This window comes from Rhineura floridana, chromosome 8 (genome assembly GCF_030035675.1).
Source record: "Rhineura floridana isolate rRhiFlo1 chromosome 8, rRhiFlo1.hap2, whole genome shotgun sequence".
Lineage (NCBI taxonomy): Eukaryota > Metazoa > Chordata > Lepidosauria > Squamata > Rhineuridae > Rhineura > Rhineura floridana.
In genome coordinates, this window is record NC_084487.1 from 3,346,334 (window position 1) to 3,364,517 (window position 18,184).

General features: G+C 45.1%; 1 protein-coding gene across 1 annotated transcript; it reads left to right on the forward strand.

The window, feature by feature from the left end:
• Nucleotides 1-9,011: 9,011 nt before the first annotated feature.
• On the forward strand, nucleotides 9,012-17,536 carry LOC133390859 (C-type lectin LmsL-like). The gene is made up of 5 exons (XM_061640279.1): nucleotides 9,012-9,078; nucleotides 13,293-13,387; nucleotides 13,799-13,939; nucleotides 16,268-16,382; nucleotides 17,469-17,536. The coding sequence occupies exons 1-5, from the start codon at nucleotides 9,012-9,014 to the stop codon at nucleotides 17,534-17,536; spliced, it is 486 nt and encodes a 161-aa protein (XP_061496263.1).
• Nucleotides 17,537-18,184: the final 648 nt, after the last annotated feature.

Here is an 18,184-nt window from a genome sequence, read left to right on the forward strand (position 1 = left end):
ACCACCTCCGACAGCTCAGTTAGGGAGTCTGTTGGGCAGCGGGGTGGACGGTACACCAACAGAATCCCCAATCTGTCCCCTTGACCCAACATAAGGTGCAAACACTCCAGACCAGTAGTCACATGGACAGGGTGCTTGGAGAGGAAAATAGAGCTCCTATAGACTACAGCAACCCCCCCTCCATGACCCTCAGGTCTCCCCTGATGCGGAACTAGGTACCCCGGTGGACACAGCTGGAAGAGACTAACTCCTCCCTGCTCACCCACCCAGGTCTCAGTTATACATACCAGATCGGCTGCCTCTTCCAGAATTAAGTCGTGGATGAGGGTGATCTTATTATATACCGATCTGGCATTTAAAAGCAGCATCCGGAGACCCGAGAGCTGGCTGATAGGGCAACCAACAAACCTGTGGATGTGGGAAGGACCGGAACAAGGCACAGTCATTAACTGCCTGGGCCAAGTTCCCCTCACCTGGCCAGTCCTCCGCACAACGTCATATCTCCCTGTACCCGTCACTATACTAATTGGGGCCCCTTCAGATCTTCCCACTCGGCTCGGTATCCTCTCTACCAGGCACATGGCGCAAGCCTACACTTACACGTACCACACACACACACACACACACTTGCACCCCACACACCCCAACCCCTGCGCAAAGCCAAAGCCACTACAATTGATAACTACAATAATAATGCTGTAAGTAGCAGCTGGACAGCAACAGTGTTCGTCTTCTTGTAGGCAGAAGGTCTCTCAAAGCCACTCAGCCAGCCGGCCTCTATATCCCTCCAAAGAGGGACAGGTGGAAAAGTTGTTCACAGCTGGCTGAGTATCCGGGCCCAGTCCTGCAAGGTATGTCACTTGCCAAACAGAAACAATTCAACAGGAGGTGCAGCAGTAATAACAGTCAAGGTGGAATAACAGCGGCAGGTGGCAATAATAGTTCTCACTCCTTGAGCAGTTAAAAACAAAAAGTGCTGTGTGTAAAAGCTAAAAATAGCAGCAGCAGCTGCTCCCTCTCCCTAAGCAATGTTCCTCTTCCGTAGGCAGAAGGTCTCCCAAATTCCCCCAGCCGACAGTCTGTATATCCCTCCAAAGGGTAGATGGAAAATTAACCACAGCCGACTAAGTTCCTGGGACCTAATCCTGCAGGGTATAGAATCGATCAAGCGACAATAATCCAACAGGGAGGGATGATGACGCACAGAACTCGGCCGAGGGAGCAAATGCAGGGGGCAGGCAAACGAACCGAGGAATCCCCACTCCCCAAAAATTCCTCGGGGAAGAACCACAACATCGGCCCGCACACTTGAACAATCACGTCAGCCACTTCACGAATCCCAGGACGCACTGGAGAGGCGGCGGCGGCGGTCAACCCAGCAGCGGCCAGAACGCAAGGGCGGCAGAACCACACCACCTCGCCTCATCCGTTCTTCACCGCTCCTCGCCCGTTCCTCACCCGTTCCTCTCCTACCTCACTCGTCAACACCCCAAGTTGACACCTAGGAGCAAGAAGGTGCCAAACAAAGCGGGTCAGTGACTCCAGCAGCTGCTCCCCCCACGACATTCAGGAAACTTCACAGAGCTCCTGCTGCTGCGTCCTTCCAGTTCGCCATCTTACTACTACTTTTTCTTTGAAGTTTGGTTGTATATTTGTCTGTTGTAATCAAATAATCAAATAATTGCTATAGCACAGTGGGGAGGACAGCGTGGCCGGGAGTCCAGAGTCTGTGAGTCCAAATCCCCGCTCGTGTCTCCTGGGTGTCAAGGGCCAGCTAAAGATCACCCCACAGTAAGTGTGGCTCAGGGGTTATGTGCTTTGCCACCTGTGCAGCTGTGGGCAAGCTGCATAGTCCCAAGGAGCCCAGTTGCCCCCCAGCTAGCAGTTGCAGACAAGGAAGGGGCTGGCTTGTGCAGCTGTGGCAAGCTGAGCAGGCCTAGCTAGCTGGGGAGGACTAGCCTCAGAGGGAGGCAATGGGAAACCCCCTCTGAAGATTGCTTACCATGAACACCCTATTCATAGGGTAGCCATAAGTTGGGATCAACTTGAAGGCAGTCCATTTCATTTTTTTTCAATCAAATATTACTTTAGCAAACATTATCTTCAACCAAAGGATGATCCTGAACCTGATCCTCAAATAATGCTGCTCTCACTCCACAGCAGAGGCGAATGTGCCCCACACAAACACCTTGTGGAGAAGGGTCAAGATGGTCCCTCCCAAGGGGAGGGGCTCTGGGAACCACCTGAGCTTTACAGCCCAAGGGGGGGGCTTTTGGCCAGCCATTTTAGGGGCAACCACCTCCTTCTCCTTTGCAGTGCCCTCCCTCCCTCCCTATACGGTGCGGACTTTGCTATTTGCCTTTGGGAGGGGCTGAGGAGGAATTTTTGGAGAGCCCCTAACCAACTTAAGGGATTCCCCTTTTTCACCTACTCCACATTGTTGGCAGAGCTTTAAGCACCGATATCCTGTCTTGTGGGGGGGAGGTTGTGCGCGCACATAGGGCTTACTCATCAATAGGGATGGGAGGATCTGCAGATTCAGTTCTCCCCATTCCCCATTTTTTCCAGTCTTAAAATCTGTTCCCCACCTTTCTACAACAATGTGGAAATTGTTTTTCCTAATCATGAAAATTCTTCAACATTTTAGTGCACATTTCTCCCAATAAACATGTTTTGTATGCAGTTTTGACTAATGTACACATTTTTGCAGTAGAATGCATTTTTGTATGTTCATTTTTACACACCCTTTCCCCTAATATATGCATTTTTGCAAGCATCGCTTGGTTGGAGAACTACATCACAAAATTCAGGTCAGTGTGAATTTTGAAGGACAGCTGAATTTCTCTTCTCATATTGTTTTGGAAAGTGCAGATTTGATAAATCTGGCTTTAAATATGAACTGTATGGATTTTCTTCCCCCATCCCTGCTCATCAATCCCCCTTGCTATCTGCAACACACACACACACACACACACACTGCCTCTCAAGATCTCTCTCACACACAAACACACATTCTCTTCACCTTGGATCAAATCACAGGAAAGTAAGATCAGACCAAAAGGTCCATTTAGGCCAGGATTGGGAAGCCTGAGACCAGTGGCCAAATCCATCCCTCCAGGCCCCTCTATCCAGGATTCTCTCTCCTTAGGCCACAGCCACACCCATAACCAGCCCTCCTTTGTAGATCCTCTTGAGTGTCTTTGCCTGGCTGGAATGCATCGTTCCATTGTGATCAAGCTTCTCGCTTGACTGGATGGAGTGATGTGTATGGAGGTGTTTGAGGGGAGTGCAGAAACCTGTGAGTTTTTTGTGGCTGGAATGTAGCCCACTGTAGAAAGGTAAGTCACATCTTTTACCCCTCCCACTTTGCTCACTGGCCCCGCCCACCACTCACATGCAGCCTTCAGAAAGTTCCCAACAAGGTAACATGGCCCTCAGACTGACAAAATTTCTCTGCAGCTGATACCATCCATCGCTATCAGGGCTGTGGAGTCGGAAAAGGAGTCGTGGAGTCGGAAGCAATGTTGGGTGGAGTCAGAGTTGGTAGAAATGTACCGACTCCGACTCTGGCTTCAAAATAAAATTATTTATTTATTTATTTATTTATACCCCGCCTTTCGGCCAAAGGCCCTCAAGGCAGCTTACAAAGGAAAATGAACACAAGTATAAAATACATCAATGAAAGCAATACAATTTACAAAAGTTAAACTAAATAACAAATAACATTATTAAGAAAAAAATGTCCAGGAAAGAAACTCAGAATTGAAGACCTTGTCTTAAATAGACATCCATCCTTTTTCCTGCAATGCTAAATTAATATACATTTGCCTTTTATGAAAGAGTCGGAGTCAGACAGTAGAAAAATAGAGGAGTTGGAGTCAGAGCCGAAGGTTTGACATACCAACTCCACAGCCCTGATGACTCCTAGAGGGAGCAGCCGACACACCTTTAGCACCCTTCTCGACACCCTACAAGCCGAGTCCCAAAGGTGGCACTTGATCCTCTGATCTTTGCTCCCAGCATCTGGAAATCAGGGTTTCCTGATCCCCAAATGTGGAGTTCATATTTTTAGTGATCAGGGCCAATTGGTATTGGTATCACTGTGGTATATCTGGTTAATCCTTCGTTATGCCCATCTAAGCAGCTGGCCGGCACCACCATAACTTCTGGCATGGACTTAAGGCAAGTGCAGCACTTCCCTGTACGGATCACTGCTCATCTGAGGAATGTTCAGGTGAAAATGACGACTCAAGGCAAGTTTATTACTTCCTGTACTAAAACGTTGTGCAATTGTGCTTGATGTCCACATTGGGTCGACACATCATTCCCCATCAGTTAGTCTGCAAACGATCTGGGAGGGCTTTAGCCTCCTGCTCTGAAGGAACAATGTTTGTCGATACTTCAGACAAGACAGCAACAACAAGTGAGTAACCTTTGCTGTTGAGTCTCTTTGACTCTAACCGTCTTTGGTGAGGTGCTCAGCGTCAGCCAACTCTCACAGCTGTTTTGAAAGAAAATTAACGCAGCTCCATTGTATATATTATTTTGGGGGTAGGGGCAGATTTGACATTTGGGCAACAATTGCACAATTTCCTTGGGAAGGTTACCCCTTGCATCTTGAAATATTGTTATTAAATTTGGGTCAATAATATTATGTCATTAATTGTTTTATTTAATGTTTCAAAAATCCTCCAAGCTTGGCAGAGCTGCACTCTCGTATTTATATAAATCTACGTACAGCCACGTTTGGAGTACTGTGTGTATATAGTTCTGATCACCCCTCCTGGGGAAAAATGCCATAGAGCTACAAAAGGTTCAGGAAAAGGTAACCAAAACAGGCAAGAGATTAGAGTGCTTTTTGTATTTATTTATTATTTCAATTTATATACCGCCCTTAGCAGAATAGCTCTCAGGGCGGTGAACAAACAAGGTAAAATACAATATATCATGGTAAAAAATCACAAAAACATGTACAAACAAACAACAGAAAGCACAACAAAAACAAATACAACACAAATTAAGAAGGATACATATTAAAAATAGAAAGATTAAGAAAATTAAAAGATTAAAATGCCTCGGAGCGTAAAAAGGTCTTTACCTGGCGCATGTATGGGGAAGAGTCAGGCACAGGAGGATTTTTTTGCTTAAAAAAGATCAACTAAGGGAATCATTATTTATCATTTATTATTGTTAGATTTATATCCCGCCCTTCCTCCCAGTAGGAGCCCAGGGCGACAAACAAAAGCACTAAAAACACTTTAAAACATCATAAAAACAGACTTTAAAATATATTAAAATAAAATATCTTTTTAAACCTTTTCTTCTTTTTTTCTTAAAAAGCAATTCCAGCAAAGACGCAGACTGGGATAATGTCTCAATTTAAAAGGCTTGTGAAAGAGGAAACTCTTCAGTAGGTGCTGAAAAGATAACAGAGAGGGCACCTGTATAATATTTGAGGAGAGGGAATTGCACAGGGTAGGTGCCACCATACTAAAGATCTGTTTCCTATGTTGTGCAGAACGGACCTCCTGATAAGATGGTATCTGCAGGAGGCCCTCACCTGCAGAGTGCAGTGATTGACTGGGTATATAAAGGGTAAGATGGTATTTCAGATATCCTGGTCCCAAGCTGTATAGGGCTTTGTACACCAAAACCTTGAACTTGGCCCAGTAGCAAATGGGCAGCCAGTGCAATTCTTTCAGCAGTGGGGTGACATGTTGGTGATACCCTGCCCCAGTGAGCAGTCTTGCTGCTGCATTTTGCACCAGCTGCAACTTCCGGACCAACCTCAAGGGCAGCCCCACATAAAGCACATTACCATAATCCAGCCTGGAGGTTACCAATGCATGGACAACAGTGGTCAGGCTATCCCGGTACAGAAATGGCCGCAGCTGTGCTACCAGCCAAAGCTGGTAAAAGGAACTCCTAGCCACTGAGGTCACCTGGGCCTCTAGTAACAAAGATGGATCCAGGAGCACCCCCAGGCTACGAACCTGCTCTTTCAGAGGGAGTACGACCCTATCCAAAGCAAGCAACTGACCAGTTATCCAAACTCGGGAACCACTGAGCATCTCTGCCTTGCTAGGATTCAGACTCGGATTATTGGCCTTCATCCAGTCCACCACCGAGTCCAGGCAGCGCTCCAGGGCTTGCACGGCCTCTCCCGATTCAGATGTTACAGAGAAATAGAGCTGGGTCTCATCAGCGTAGTGTTGGCACCTTGCCCCAAAGCTCCTGATGACCGCTCCCAAGGGCTTCATATAGATGTTAAACAGCATGGGGGACAAGATGGTACCCTGTGGCACCCCACAGCAGAACTGCTATTCTCTGAAAATGACCCTGGAGATAGGATCAGAACCACTGTAAAACAGGGCCTCCAATACCCATGTCACCAAGTCGGCCCAGCAGCATACCATGGTCAATGGTATCAAAAGCCGCTGAGAGATCAAGTAAGAATAACAGGGTCGCACTCCCTGTCCTTCTCCCGATAAAGGGCATCCATCAGGGCAACCAAGGCCAATTCAGTCCCATAACCAGGCCTGAACCCAGACTGGGATGGGTCACAATAATCTGTTTCATCCAAGAATACTTGCAATTGCTGCGCCACAACACTCTCAATCACCATCCCTAAGAAGGGAGTATTTGCGACCGGGTGGTAGTTGTCACAAACCAGTACATGCAGGGTGGGCTCTTTCATAAGAACATAAGAAGAGCCTGCTGGATCAGGCCAGTGGCCCATCTAGTCCAGCATCCTGTTCTCACAGTGGCCAACCAGGTGCCTGGGGGAAGCCCGCAAGCAGGACCCGAGTGCAAGAACACTCTCCCCTCCTGAGGCTTCCGGCAACTGGTTTTCAGAAGCATGCTGCCTCTGACTAGGGTGGCAGAGCACAGCCATCATGGCTAGTAGCCATTGATAGCCCTGTCCTCCATGAATTTGTCTAATCTTCTTTTAAAGCCGTTCAAGCTGGTGGCCATTACTGCATCTTGTGGGAGCAAATTCCATAGTTTAACTATGCGCTGAGTAAAGAAGTACTTCCTTTTGTCTGTCCTGAATCTTCCAACATTCAGCTTCTTTGAATGTCCATGAGTTCTAGTATTATGAGAGAGGGAGAAGAACTTTTCTCTATCCACTTTCTCAATGCCATGCATAATTTTATACACTTCTATCATGTCTCCTCTGACCCGCCTTTTCTCTAAACTAAAAAGCCCCAAATGCTGCAACCTTTCCTCGTAAGGGAGTCGCTCCATCCCCTTGATCATTCTGGTTGCCCTCTTCTGAACCTTTTCCAACTCTATAATATCCTTTTTGAGATGAGGCGACCAGAACTGTACATAGTATTCCAAATGCGGCCGCACCATAGATTTATACAACGGCATTATGATATCGGCTGTTTTATTTTCAATACCTTTCCTAATTATTGCTAGCATGGAATTTGCCTTTTTCACAGCTGCCGCACACTGGGTCGACATTTTCATCGTGCTGTCCACTACAACCCCGAGGTCTCTCTCCTCGTCGGTCACCGCCAGTTCAGACCCCATGAGCGTATATGTGAAATTAAGATTTTTTGCTCCAATATGCATAATTTTACACTTGTTTATATTGAATTGCATTTGCCATTTTTCTGCCCATTCACTCAGTTCGGAGAGGTCTTTTTGGAGCTCTTCGCAATCCCTTTTTGTTTTAACAACCCTGAACAATTTAGTGTCGTCAGCAAACTTGGCCACTTCACTGCTCACTCCTAATTCTAGGTCATTAATGAACAAGTTGAAAAGTACAGGTCCCAATACCGATCCTTGAGGGACTCCACTTTCTACAGCCCTCCATTGGGAGAACTGTCCGTTGATTCCTACTCCCTGCTTTCTGCTTCTTAACCAATTCCTTATCCACAAGAGGACCTCTCCTCTTATTCCATGACTGCTAAGCTTCCTCAGAAGCCTTTGGTGAGGTACCTTGTCAAACGCTTTTTGAAAGTCTAAGTACACTATGTCCACTGGATCACCTCTATCTATATGCTTGTTGACACTCTCAAAGAATTCTAATAGGTTACTGAGACAGGACTTTCCCTTGCAGAAGCCATGCTGGCTCTGCTTCAGCAAGGCTTGTTCTTCTATGTGCTTAGTTAAGACAACAGAGAAATGTGAAAGATGTTTATAAATTGAAGGATAATGTGGAGAGAATAGAGGCATTTTTCTCCATCTCTCATAATGTTAAGAAGTGGAACCTGACTTTCCTTGTTTACCTCTTCCCTCCTCCTCCTCCTTTTTTCCTTCCTCATCAATCCCTGGCTGCTGATCCCATCTTCTTGATCCACAGCCTCAGGGAGGCCTGGCCGGCTGACTCTCTCATCTACCTTTAGGGATGGGCAAATTTGTCGGTTTCAGTTTCTTGCAGTTTCTCATTTTTCCAGTCTTAAATTTTGTTCTCCACATTTCCACACCAGTTTGCATTTTTTTTTACAAAAAAGTCCTCATGAAAATTCATCAGCATTTTAGTATGACTTTCTCCTAACATACACATTTTTGCAAAGCAATTTTCCATCATATAATGGATTTTGGCATGTTATTTCATTAATACATGCCTTTTTATGCATACTTTACCGTAATATATGCATTTTTGTGCATACTGCTTGGCTGCAGAACTGCACTGCAAAATCCAGAGAAGCACAAATTTGGAGCTGTGTTCCAGTTTGCATCTTGTTTTGGAAAGTGTGAATTTGGTAGGTTCTCCTTTAAATGGGAACGGAATTGAATTTCACACACACACTGACACACACTTCTGCCTACCTCTCCCCACATGCCACAGACACTGCTGTTGAGAAAGACCCCTGACCAAGTGAGCAGCCCGCGGAGAGTCAGCCAGCTCAGGCCAAACGCTCAGCAGGCATCTTTTGTGAGCATGAGCCACTCTGGACACATGGCGCATGCTGGTGCTCCTATTGTTGCCGCATTTATGTACATTGGCTCTTAGCACCCACCCTTTCTTATCTCCTCTTGTCCATCTAGAGGTACCGATGAGGCCCGTCTCCTACTTCCGCCGCTACCTTTTTGGCCTCCTGGTCTCTGGCTTCTTTCTGCAAGGTGAGTCAGTTCTGAGATCTCAGTGATACACAGCACATGCTTTTCAAAGTTCAATTCCTAGCATCTCCAGGTAAGACTAGGAGAAAGCCCTGAACCTCTGGAGAGCCTCTGCCAGTCAGTGTAGACAACACTGAGCTAACTGGATCAATGGTCTGACTCAGTATAAGGTAGGGCCTACATTCCTCTCCTAAACCTAAAAAATCACTATTGCTCCACTTGTGAGCATATGCGAGTGGGCTGTGCCAAAATGGTGATCTATGCACTAAAAATAAATTATGTACATACATGCACATGTGGCAAATTTGCTCTGTTCAGGGTGAAACTTTATTTAGCAGGCACTGAGTCTAGCTCCCTCTGCAACAGATGTCACATTAAGGAGTTAACCCCCCTTCGTATTAGTGCACAGAAGTTTGAGGTTCAGGGAGGAGTCTTAGGCATATAAGTTTTATAAATACATTTCTTTTACTTATCAGAACTTAAACATTACAGAAAATACAATAAATGAAATAAATCAATAACACAGAAGCATTATAAAATACAATTGCTATTATAACAGTTCTAGACTATTGATGCAGAGCTGAGAAACCCGATCAAATCATAATTACCTGAATAACAAGGCTGTCTAGGATGCAAGCAACGTGATAAGTGCCTCTCAAAACAAAAAGCGACAAATGCTCAAAAGGGACATTTATGCTAAATCTTTCCTTTAAGGAACATAAATTTATGTTACATTCCTACATTGCTAACTTCCTTAATTATCAAAGAAAGACAAAGCTACATTCTGCAAAATATCCAACTACACGAAATCCTTCAATAAGTCATCATAGGCCAAGGCAACACACATTGCACCATTTGCAACAATTTTTAATATAGTCTACTATCATCAAAGAGAAATAATTATAGGCATATCTAATAGAACTACATCAAATACAAACAACTGCTATTTGATTATCAAAACCATACCTTGGCACAGTCATTAACCAAAATAGAGACAACAGTCAAGAAATTAGGCTAGGACTGCGGAGGGCAGCTATGAGAGAACTAGAAAAGGTCCTCAAATGCAAAGATGTATCACTGAACACTAAAGTCAGGATCATTCTGACCATGGTATTCCTGATCTCTATGTACGGATGTGAAAGTTGGACAGTGAAAAAAGCAGATAAGAGAAAAATCAACTCGTTTGAAATGTGGTGTTGGAGGAGAGCTTTGCGCATACCATGGACTGAGAAAAAGACAAATAATTGGGTGTTAGAACAAATTAAACCAGAACTATCACTAGAAGCTAAAACAATGACACTGAGGTTATCATACTTCAGACACATAATGAGAAGACATGATTCACTAGAAAAGACAATAATACTGGGGGAAACAGCAGGGAGTAGAAAAAGAGGAAGGCCAAGCAAGAGATGGATTGATTCCATAAAGGAAGCCAGAGACCTGAACTTACAAGATCAGAACAGGGTGGTTTATAACAGATGCTGTTGGAGGTCACTGATTCATAGGATCGCCAAAAGTCGTAATCGACTTGAAGGCACATAACAACAACAACAGATTATATATGAGAATTTGTCTGGTTCACATCAATGTACAGTATAGTAAATGCATCAATGTTAAAAATAGCATTTGCTATGAAAGCAACTCATTCAGCATGGGTTGATTGAGTCCAGCCAATTCCAGGTATTTTCTGCATAACAAGAGATGCAGGTGTAGTAGTTCAAAATAGGAAAATCTGGTTTGTCTCTGAAGGACATCTCAAAAATGCAAAGATGCCTTCTAATTCCCAGTATAATTATTTTAATTGAGCCACATTGGGGTAAGGAAAATCAGCTATGAGGCATGGTTCAGGGTCTCTGGAACTAGTCAAAATGGGTGCAAAAGTGGGTATATTTGTCACATACAACCAAAGCATTGTTTTTGCACAGCAGAATGCTGCACTTACTTGGAAGCAAGTCACACTGTGTTCAAAAGGGTTTACTTACCTGTGTGTTTAAATATGAATTATGAAATTCTTCATACTGGGGAAAAGTTACTGCATTGCTTCTGGCACTGGATTGGGTCTATCACAAATAAAACTTGAAAAGGGAACTTTTTTTCTATAAACAGCTGAAAAGGATCTCAGAAATGGAAATGTAGCTGTTTATGAAAAGTATTCACTTACTTTTTGAAATTCTATCCCACCCTTCCTCCCAAAAGAGCCCAGTGCAGTAAACATCAAGATTTTAAAACAGCACCATTTAAAATAGAATAAAAACAAAATTAAAACAATTAAAAACCATCTAAAACACTTTAGAGTTTCTAAAAGCATTTAAAAGCAATTGCATACCCTCACAGTTGTCATAGCCGGTATCTGTCAGCCATGAAAATCTTGGGTAAAGTGGAATGTTTTTACATTCTTTCAAAAGGTCTATGAGGGACACAGACATATCGCACCAGGGAGGGCATTCCACAAATGGGGAACTACCACTGAGAAGGCCCTGTCATGGGTCAACAATGCCAACCAGGCAGCAACTAGAGGCAGCACCACCAACAGGGTCTCCCCTGCCGATTGTAGGGCTCAAGATGGCTGATCCTAGGGGGGAGTCATCCCAAAAGGTACATCACTTAGGTCCCAAGCCATTTAGGGCTTTGTATGCCAATACTTCGGTAAAAGGGGTCGAGGTCCACTCAGCCTTCCATCCATCCGTGGTTGGTAAAATGAGTACCCGGCATACACTGGGGGGTAAAGAAAGGCCGGGGAAGGAACTGGCAATCCCACCCCATATATACGGTCTGCCTAGTAAACATCGCAAGACGTCACCCTAAGAGTCGGAAACGACTCGCACTATAAGTGCAGGGACACCTTTACCTTTATGCCAATACTAACACTTTGAATTGTGCCCTTTAGCTCACTGGCAGCCAGTACAGAGCTGTCAGGACCAGCAAGATGTGCCATTAGTCTTCCCCATTTACCAACCTAGCAGCCACATTCTGTACTAGTTGCAGCCTCCAGACAATCTTGAAGGGAAGCCCCACATAGAGCGCATTGCAGTAGTCTAAGCTGGAGGTTACTACAGAATGGACAACTGAGGCCAGGCTATCCCAGCCCAGAAACTGGAAAACCAGCCTAAGCAGGGCATAAGTATTCCTGGTCACAGAAGCCCCTTGAAACTCCAGTGACAAGTTGGAATCCAGGAGTACTCCCAGACTATGAACCTGTTCCTTTGGAGGGGGTGGAACTCCTCCAAGAACAGGTTGTGTGCCTAATTCCCAGATACCAGAATTAGTTTTCCCTAAGATTATAAAGCTGTCTTTTAAAACACTTGGGAAAATGGTCATTCAGGGCTGATTCACACAGGAGCCGAAAGAAGTAGTAAAGATCCAGCTTTTGCCATTGTGATAATTTGCAAGGTTCACACTTCCTAACTTCAAATCCACTGTTTTCCGTTCACACTAGTTGGCGTTTCTCTGGGAAGGATTGGTGTCGCTGTTTCGTGCCCCCACCCCCAAATTTACATGTTTACTCCCTCCCGCGTATTGCTATTGCTAATGGAGAAGGTGAAGGGATTTTTTAGTCAGTGTTTCTTGTCAATTGCACACCTCTCCCTGCTGAAGCAGGGCAGCTTTGAGGTGCAATTGACCAGATACTGATTGGGGGGGGATAGTTTTCTTTCATTGTTTCTTCTTGTCAATTGCATGCCTCTCCAGACTGAAGCCCAGAGCCTCAGGAAGGCTATAGCAAACTGCAAATGTAGGAGAACAGAGAAGGAGGCGGAAGTGGCTGGTTAAGCTGCTGGAAACAAAATGGAATTCATGGAGAGTTTGGTGGGAGGAGAAAGGGGAGTATCTGAAAGCGAGGATCCACCCGCCCAGCAAAAGACGTTGAAGCAAAGCACCTACATGCAGGAACGCAGCGAAGTAGAGGTGGTTTTTCCTTCACTTTTCACATTATCCCCGGATTGGTTTAATGCAGACTTAATGTGGAAAAACTGCATCCTAGCTTTTCTTTGCCTGCAACTTCATGTGGACCATGCAAATTAAACGGGGATGCAAGTAGCATAAAACTCACAGGAAGTCGCCGTGTGAACGGGCCCTCAGTTTCGAGATCCAGTTTAGCTGCATAGGCTCAGGCTGGCCTCTCTTCTTGTCCCTTGCTGATTGCCATCCATCATCTATGTTCTCCAGCTTCATAGGCATGTGCCAAAATGTCTAAGTTCTTTGCTATGCTCCCTGGGCAGGCACTGAAGCTGGAAAATGCCCTGCGCAGTGGATGCAATCCCAGGGCAAATGCTATGGAATCTTTACTAAAGAGCTAGCATGGCCAGAAGCGGAGGTAAGAAGTATTTTTCAGGGCTTGGTGGCATGGGCAGCTATTGACCACTGCCACTAGGGTGGGTGGGGCAGAGGCTGGCAAGGAAGCTAAAGGGAGTGGGGCCCTGGCATGCACACAGTCACACACCCTCAACACACACAAGCGCATACATAGAGGCCCCATCTGCACTATACATTTAAAGCACTATTATGCCACTTTAAGCAGTCATGGCATTCCCCAAAGAATCCTAGGAACTGTAACTAGGAGTGCTAGGAGTTGTTAGGGGACCCTTATTCCACTGACAGAGATCCCATGTGCAAGCTGATGTGCATATATGGTTATAGGAGAAGATCACCCAGAGGTGTGATGTGGAGCTGAGGGGGGGGGATATTTTTGGTGACAAGTCAAGATGAGCCCCGTCTTCTTTTTCAGGTTGAATGCCACCGCCTTGGCCTGGGTGGCCACCTTGCCTCCTTTCTCTCGGCACCAGAGAATGCTGCAGTGGCTAAGTACATTATTGCCAATCACCCAGGTGTTAGAGGAGTCTGGATCGGACTGCATGATGCCCAAAATGTGAGTGCCATGTCCGCCACTCCCTTGTTTCTCTGAGACATAGACCAATGGAAAAGAAGGCAGGGTAGATCAGTGTACCAGGGGGTCACAGGGAAAAGGGGGATGGAACTGGAAGGGTAGCAGAAGGGAGAAGCCAGGCTGGCTAAATGAAGTCAATGGCATACTTGCTTTGGACACATTGTGCAAGTAGATCACATGTGTACCAGGGGGTCACAGGGAAAAGGGGGATGGAACTGGAACTGGAAGGGTAGCAGAAGGGAGAAGCCAGGCTGGCTAAATGAAGTCAATGGCATACTTGCTTTGGACACATTGTGCAAGTAGATCACATGTGCCAAAGCTGAGTTTAATTTAAAAAAAAAAAACTTGGTGTCCCCAGCCACAAGACGCAATAATGGTAACCAGGCATGGCTATCCAGCTTTATTTACTTATTTAACATGATTTATATACCGCATGAGTGTAGAAAACCTCTAAGCAGTTTGCACGAAACATTAAAATTATCAATAAAAACAGTTAAAACAAGTAATTAAAACATTTTTAAAACAAAACAGCAATAGACTAAAAGGTAAAGGTGTTCCCGCACTTAGGGTTGGTATCTGCTTGCTGGCCCTGAGCTGCTAGCTTTTCATCAAACTGGAATGCAATTCCTAACCCATCTTTGTTTCCGCTGCCTTCTTCTTTCATCAAGTGAAAAACTTCAGGGTTTTACAGGGATGTAGTTGTGGGGGGTATTAGACCCTTTACTTTTTTAGAACAGGATCCCAGTAGGGTCCATATGTCTCCAGCATCCTACAAGCCAAGTACCATGAAAGTAGAGTGAGTTAGCTAACAAGAAGAGTCTTCTAACATACTTCCTTGTCCTTTCCTGCTGATTGGAGCCAGCCATAGTAAAAGGAGGTGAGTCAAACAGTGAGAAGAGTCTTCTTAGGGTGAACACTCTCCTCTTTCATGCTTATTGGTTTCTAGGCATTAACAAGGATCTCATTTTCAACCCCGCAGCAAAAAAGTGGGGAGGGAACATGGCTGTGACTCACATGAAGGGACCCTGCACTTCTGAATTTGCCACTATACTACTGTTTGCAAAATTAATGACATAGAGAATAAGAGGGGAGTCTAGAGTGTCTCACCTAAGAGCTCTACGTTTCCCCTTTAGTCTCTAGTCTGCTAACCCTTTCAATGCCTACTGCCTGCAATCCTGGTGTTAACTTCCTCCCAGCTTCTGCAGCCAGGGAGCAAGCCCCAGCCTCCTCTCTCTGGTACTCTCACTCACAAAACATTTTTTTTCAAAGGGGGGAGAAGACAGGCCACTCTCCGTAGACTCTTCAGAGGACAGTTGAGGGAAGCATGATCACCCAGGGAGGAGGATCTGCTCTCCCCACCCAGGCTGCAGCCTCTTCAGCCCTTTCCAGCACCATGGAGGTGGCCGGGGGGGGGGCAGCCTTGGCAGACTATGTGCTGCTGCAGAGCCAGAGGTAAGCCGGAACAGGAGAGAGGGGAAGGCATGGAGTATCTTTCCTCCATTCCTCCCCGAGGCCCTTCATATATACACAATGGCACAAAAACTTTATAAAATCTATGGATTATCTGTGGAAACCCAAAGACTTCAGGACCTCTCCAAAATAAGACATGTGGATTTTTTTTAAAAAAAGGTATCAACCCCAATTTTTAAAAAAAATCTGTCCCCATCCCTTGTCTAGAAAGACTTGCCTAAACAAAAACATTTTAAGCTGCCACCAAAGAGAATACGACGAAGGCGCCTGCCTGATGTCAAGAGGCAAGGAGTTCCAAAGAGTAGGTGCTGCCACACTAAACAGATTGATTGTTTACAAGTGTAGGATGGGTAGCACGTGGCACCAAAACAGTGGCAGTTAGACAAGCCCCTTTAAGGGGGGTTTAAACAAATTCATGGAGGATAAGGCTATCACTGGCTACTAGCCACAACTGCTGCGTACAACATCCAGCATGCCTCCAAATACCAGTTGCTGGGAATTGCAAGTGGGAAAGTGCTCGTGCACTCAGGTCACCCTTGTAGCCTTCTTCCCATCGGTGTATTTGGCTGGCCGCTGTGAGAATGCTGGCCTGGAAGAGCCATTGGCCTGATCCACCTTCAGGGCTCTTACTGTGTCCTTACCATGCACATAGGTCCATATGTAACAGGCTAGTGTTGCTTTGTTTTGTTTCATTTATTATTTCATTTACATACTGTTAGACAGCACTTAACACTGCTAACCACCAACACTCTGCTGCATTCTTAAGAAGCATGGGAACACACTTGCATTTTTGGCCTGCCAAAGATAATTTTATTTTTCTTGCTGTCCATATCACTGCAGGCCAGTCGCTGGAGATGGACAGATTCTTCTACATCCAACTTCAAACCTTGGATATCTGAGAAGCCCAGTGCAAAGCCAGGGGGAAAGCTCTGTGTCTTTATGCCAGTAAAAGCAGGTGGGGGGCAGCTCACTCAACCCAGCCCCGGGCAGCTGGGGATTTGAAAGACAGTTTGATTCCTTCCAACTACTTTCCTGCAAGTCTAGTGAGGGCAGGGCTTTTAGCTGTGTGGCAGGCTGCTGTTTTCATGGGTCTATCTCAGCAAATGGCTGATTTCCAGGAAGTCTTCTGCAGTTAGGAAGTGAGATAGGGCAGTCAGCAATGTAGAAGACAGAGCAGCACCTCTTCAGAAATGCAGCACAGGGCTGGGCTGGCCACCCACCCACCGATGCATGGGACTATCCGAAAGCAGACGGAGCCATTAGCCAGATGGGCCACAACTAAAAACCAGTCCTGTTTGTGCTTCTGGCAAAGTAGCTCTAGTCCAGATGGTTGTGAGGTGAATGCCAGGGGAAGGTAGAGATCCCGAGGGTTAGGAGCCAAAATTCATCCACAGTTTTCTGCCAAGCGAAATTGGCCTACAAATAAATCCCATCCAGTAAGAGGAGAGCAGCAGTGACGAAACGGGTGTTCCCAAGTGGAATCGATCCCAACGCGGGCTTGCATTCGGCACCAAATTTAAAAGGTGCCAAAATACAAGCCCCATTTGCCTTTCAAGATTCCAATTCTTCCTTTGCAGCGGAGTCTTTAGCTGTCCCACTCTCGTGTCATATATGTCAAATACAACAATTACGTTTGTTAGAATAGATTAGCACTAAAATTCTGAAGAATTTTTGTGAGGATTGCTGCAGAAATGTGGAGAACTGAATTTAAGACTGGAAAAGTGAGACACTGAGAGAACCATAAATGACAGATCCTGCTGTTCCTAGTCATAACGGAAACCCATCTCGTGAAGTCCTAAATATTTGTATCCACCTCACAAAGAGCTATTTATCTCAAACTCTCATACCAGCAAGAGCCTCACATCTCTGCAAGGCCATGAATTTCCACTGCAGGGTTGCAGAGGTGCTAAGGGAACTTTAAGGCATTTCCATCCTCTTAGAAGTATATGCTGGAATCAGGAAGGGAGCTTTCTCTAAGAAATGAGGGAAATGTGGAAGGACAGGGGAAAATCTCTGACACTTTTTCACGATTGCCTTTCAGGATTCATGAAGTGGGAAGAGGAGGATTGTGAAGCAAAGATGCCCTATGCCTGCAAATCAGTGTTGTAAGGGCAGATGTGTGTCTAGCCCTGCTACAATGGATAATATACCTAAATAAATGTATGGTCTGCTTCTCTTAATAAAGCTTTTCCTGAGTTAAGAATATTTCGAATATTTCAATGTTTAGCCTTTGGAATTTGCCTTTCGTCAAGTTTCACAGAAGTCTCCATCTTCTGGAACTCATGTCAGTAGTGACATCTAGAATTTTGAGCTCTTCCAGTCTGTGGGCCATTGTTTTTTCTGTATTTGTCGACAAATTTATGTCAAAATTTGGACAGATTCAGTCTCAGTAGCTTATAGCAACTCTATTGGTGTGCCATCTGTTCCTGGTGATTTGTTTCTTCCAAGTATTTTAAGAGCAGCTTTCACCTCACATTCTAAAATTTCTGGTTCTTCATCATACAGTTCCTCCATGAATGAATCTGTCATCCTTGTATCTCTTTCATAGAGTTCTTCAGTGTATTGCTTCCATCTTCCTTTTATTTCACCTTGGTCAATCAGTGTGTTCCCCTGTTGATTATTCAACATCCCTACTCGTGGTTTAAATTTCCCTTTCATTTCTCTAATCTTTTGGAATAGGGCTCTTGTTCTACCTTTTTTGCTGTCCTCTTCTATTTCTATACAGTAACTATTGTAATAGTTCTCTTTGTCCCTACG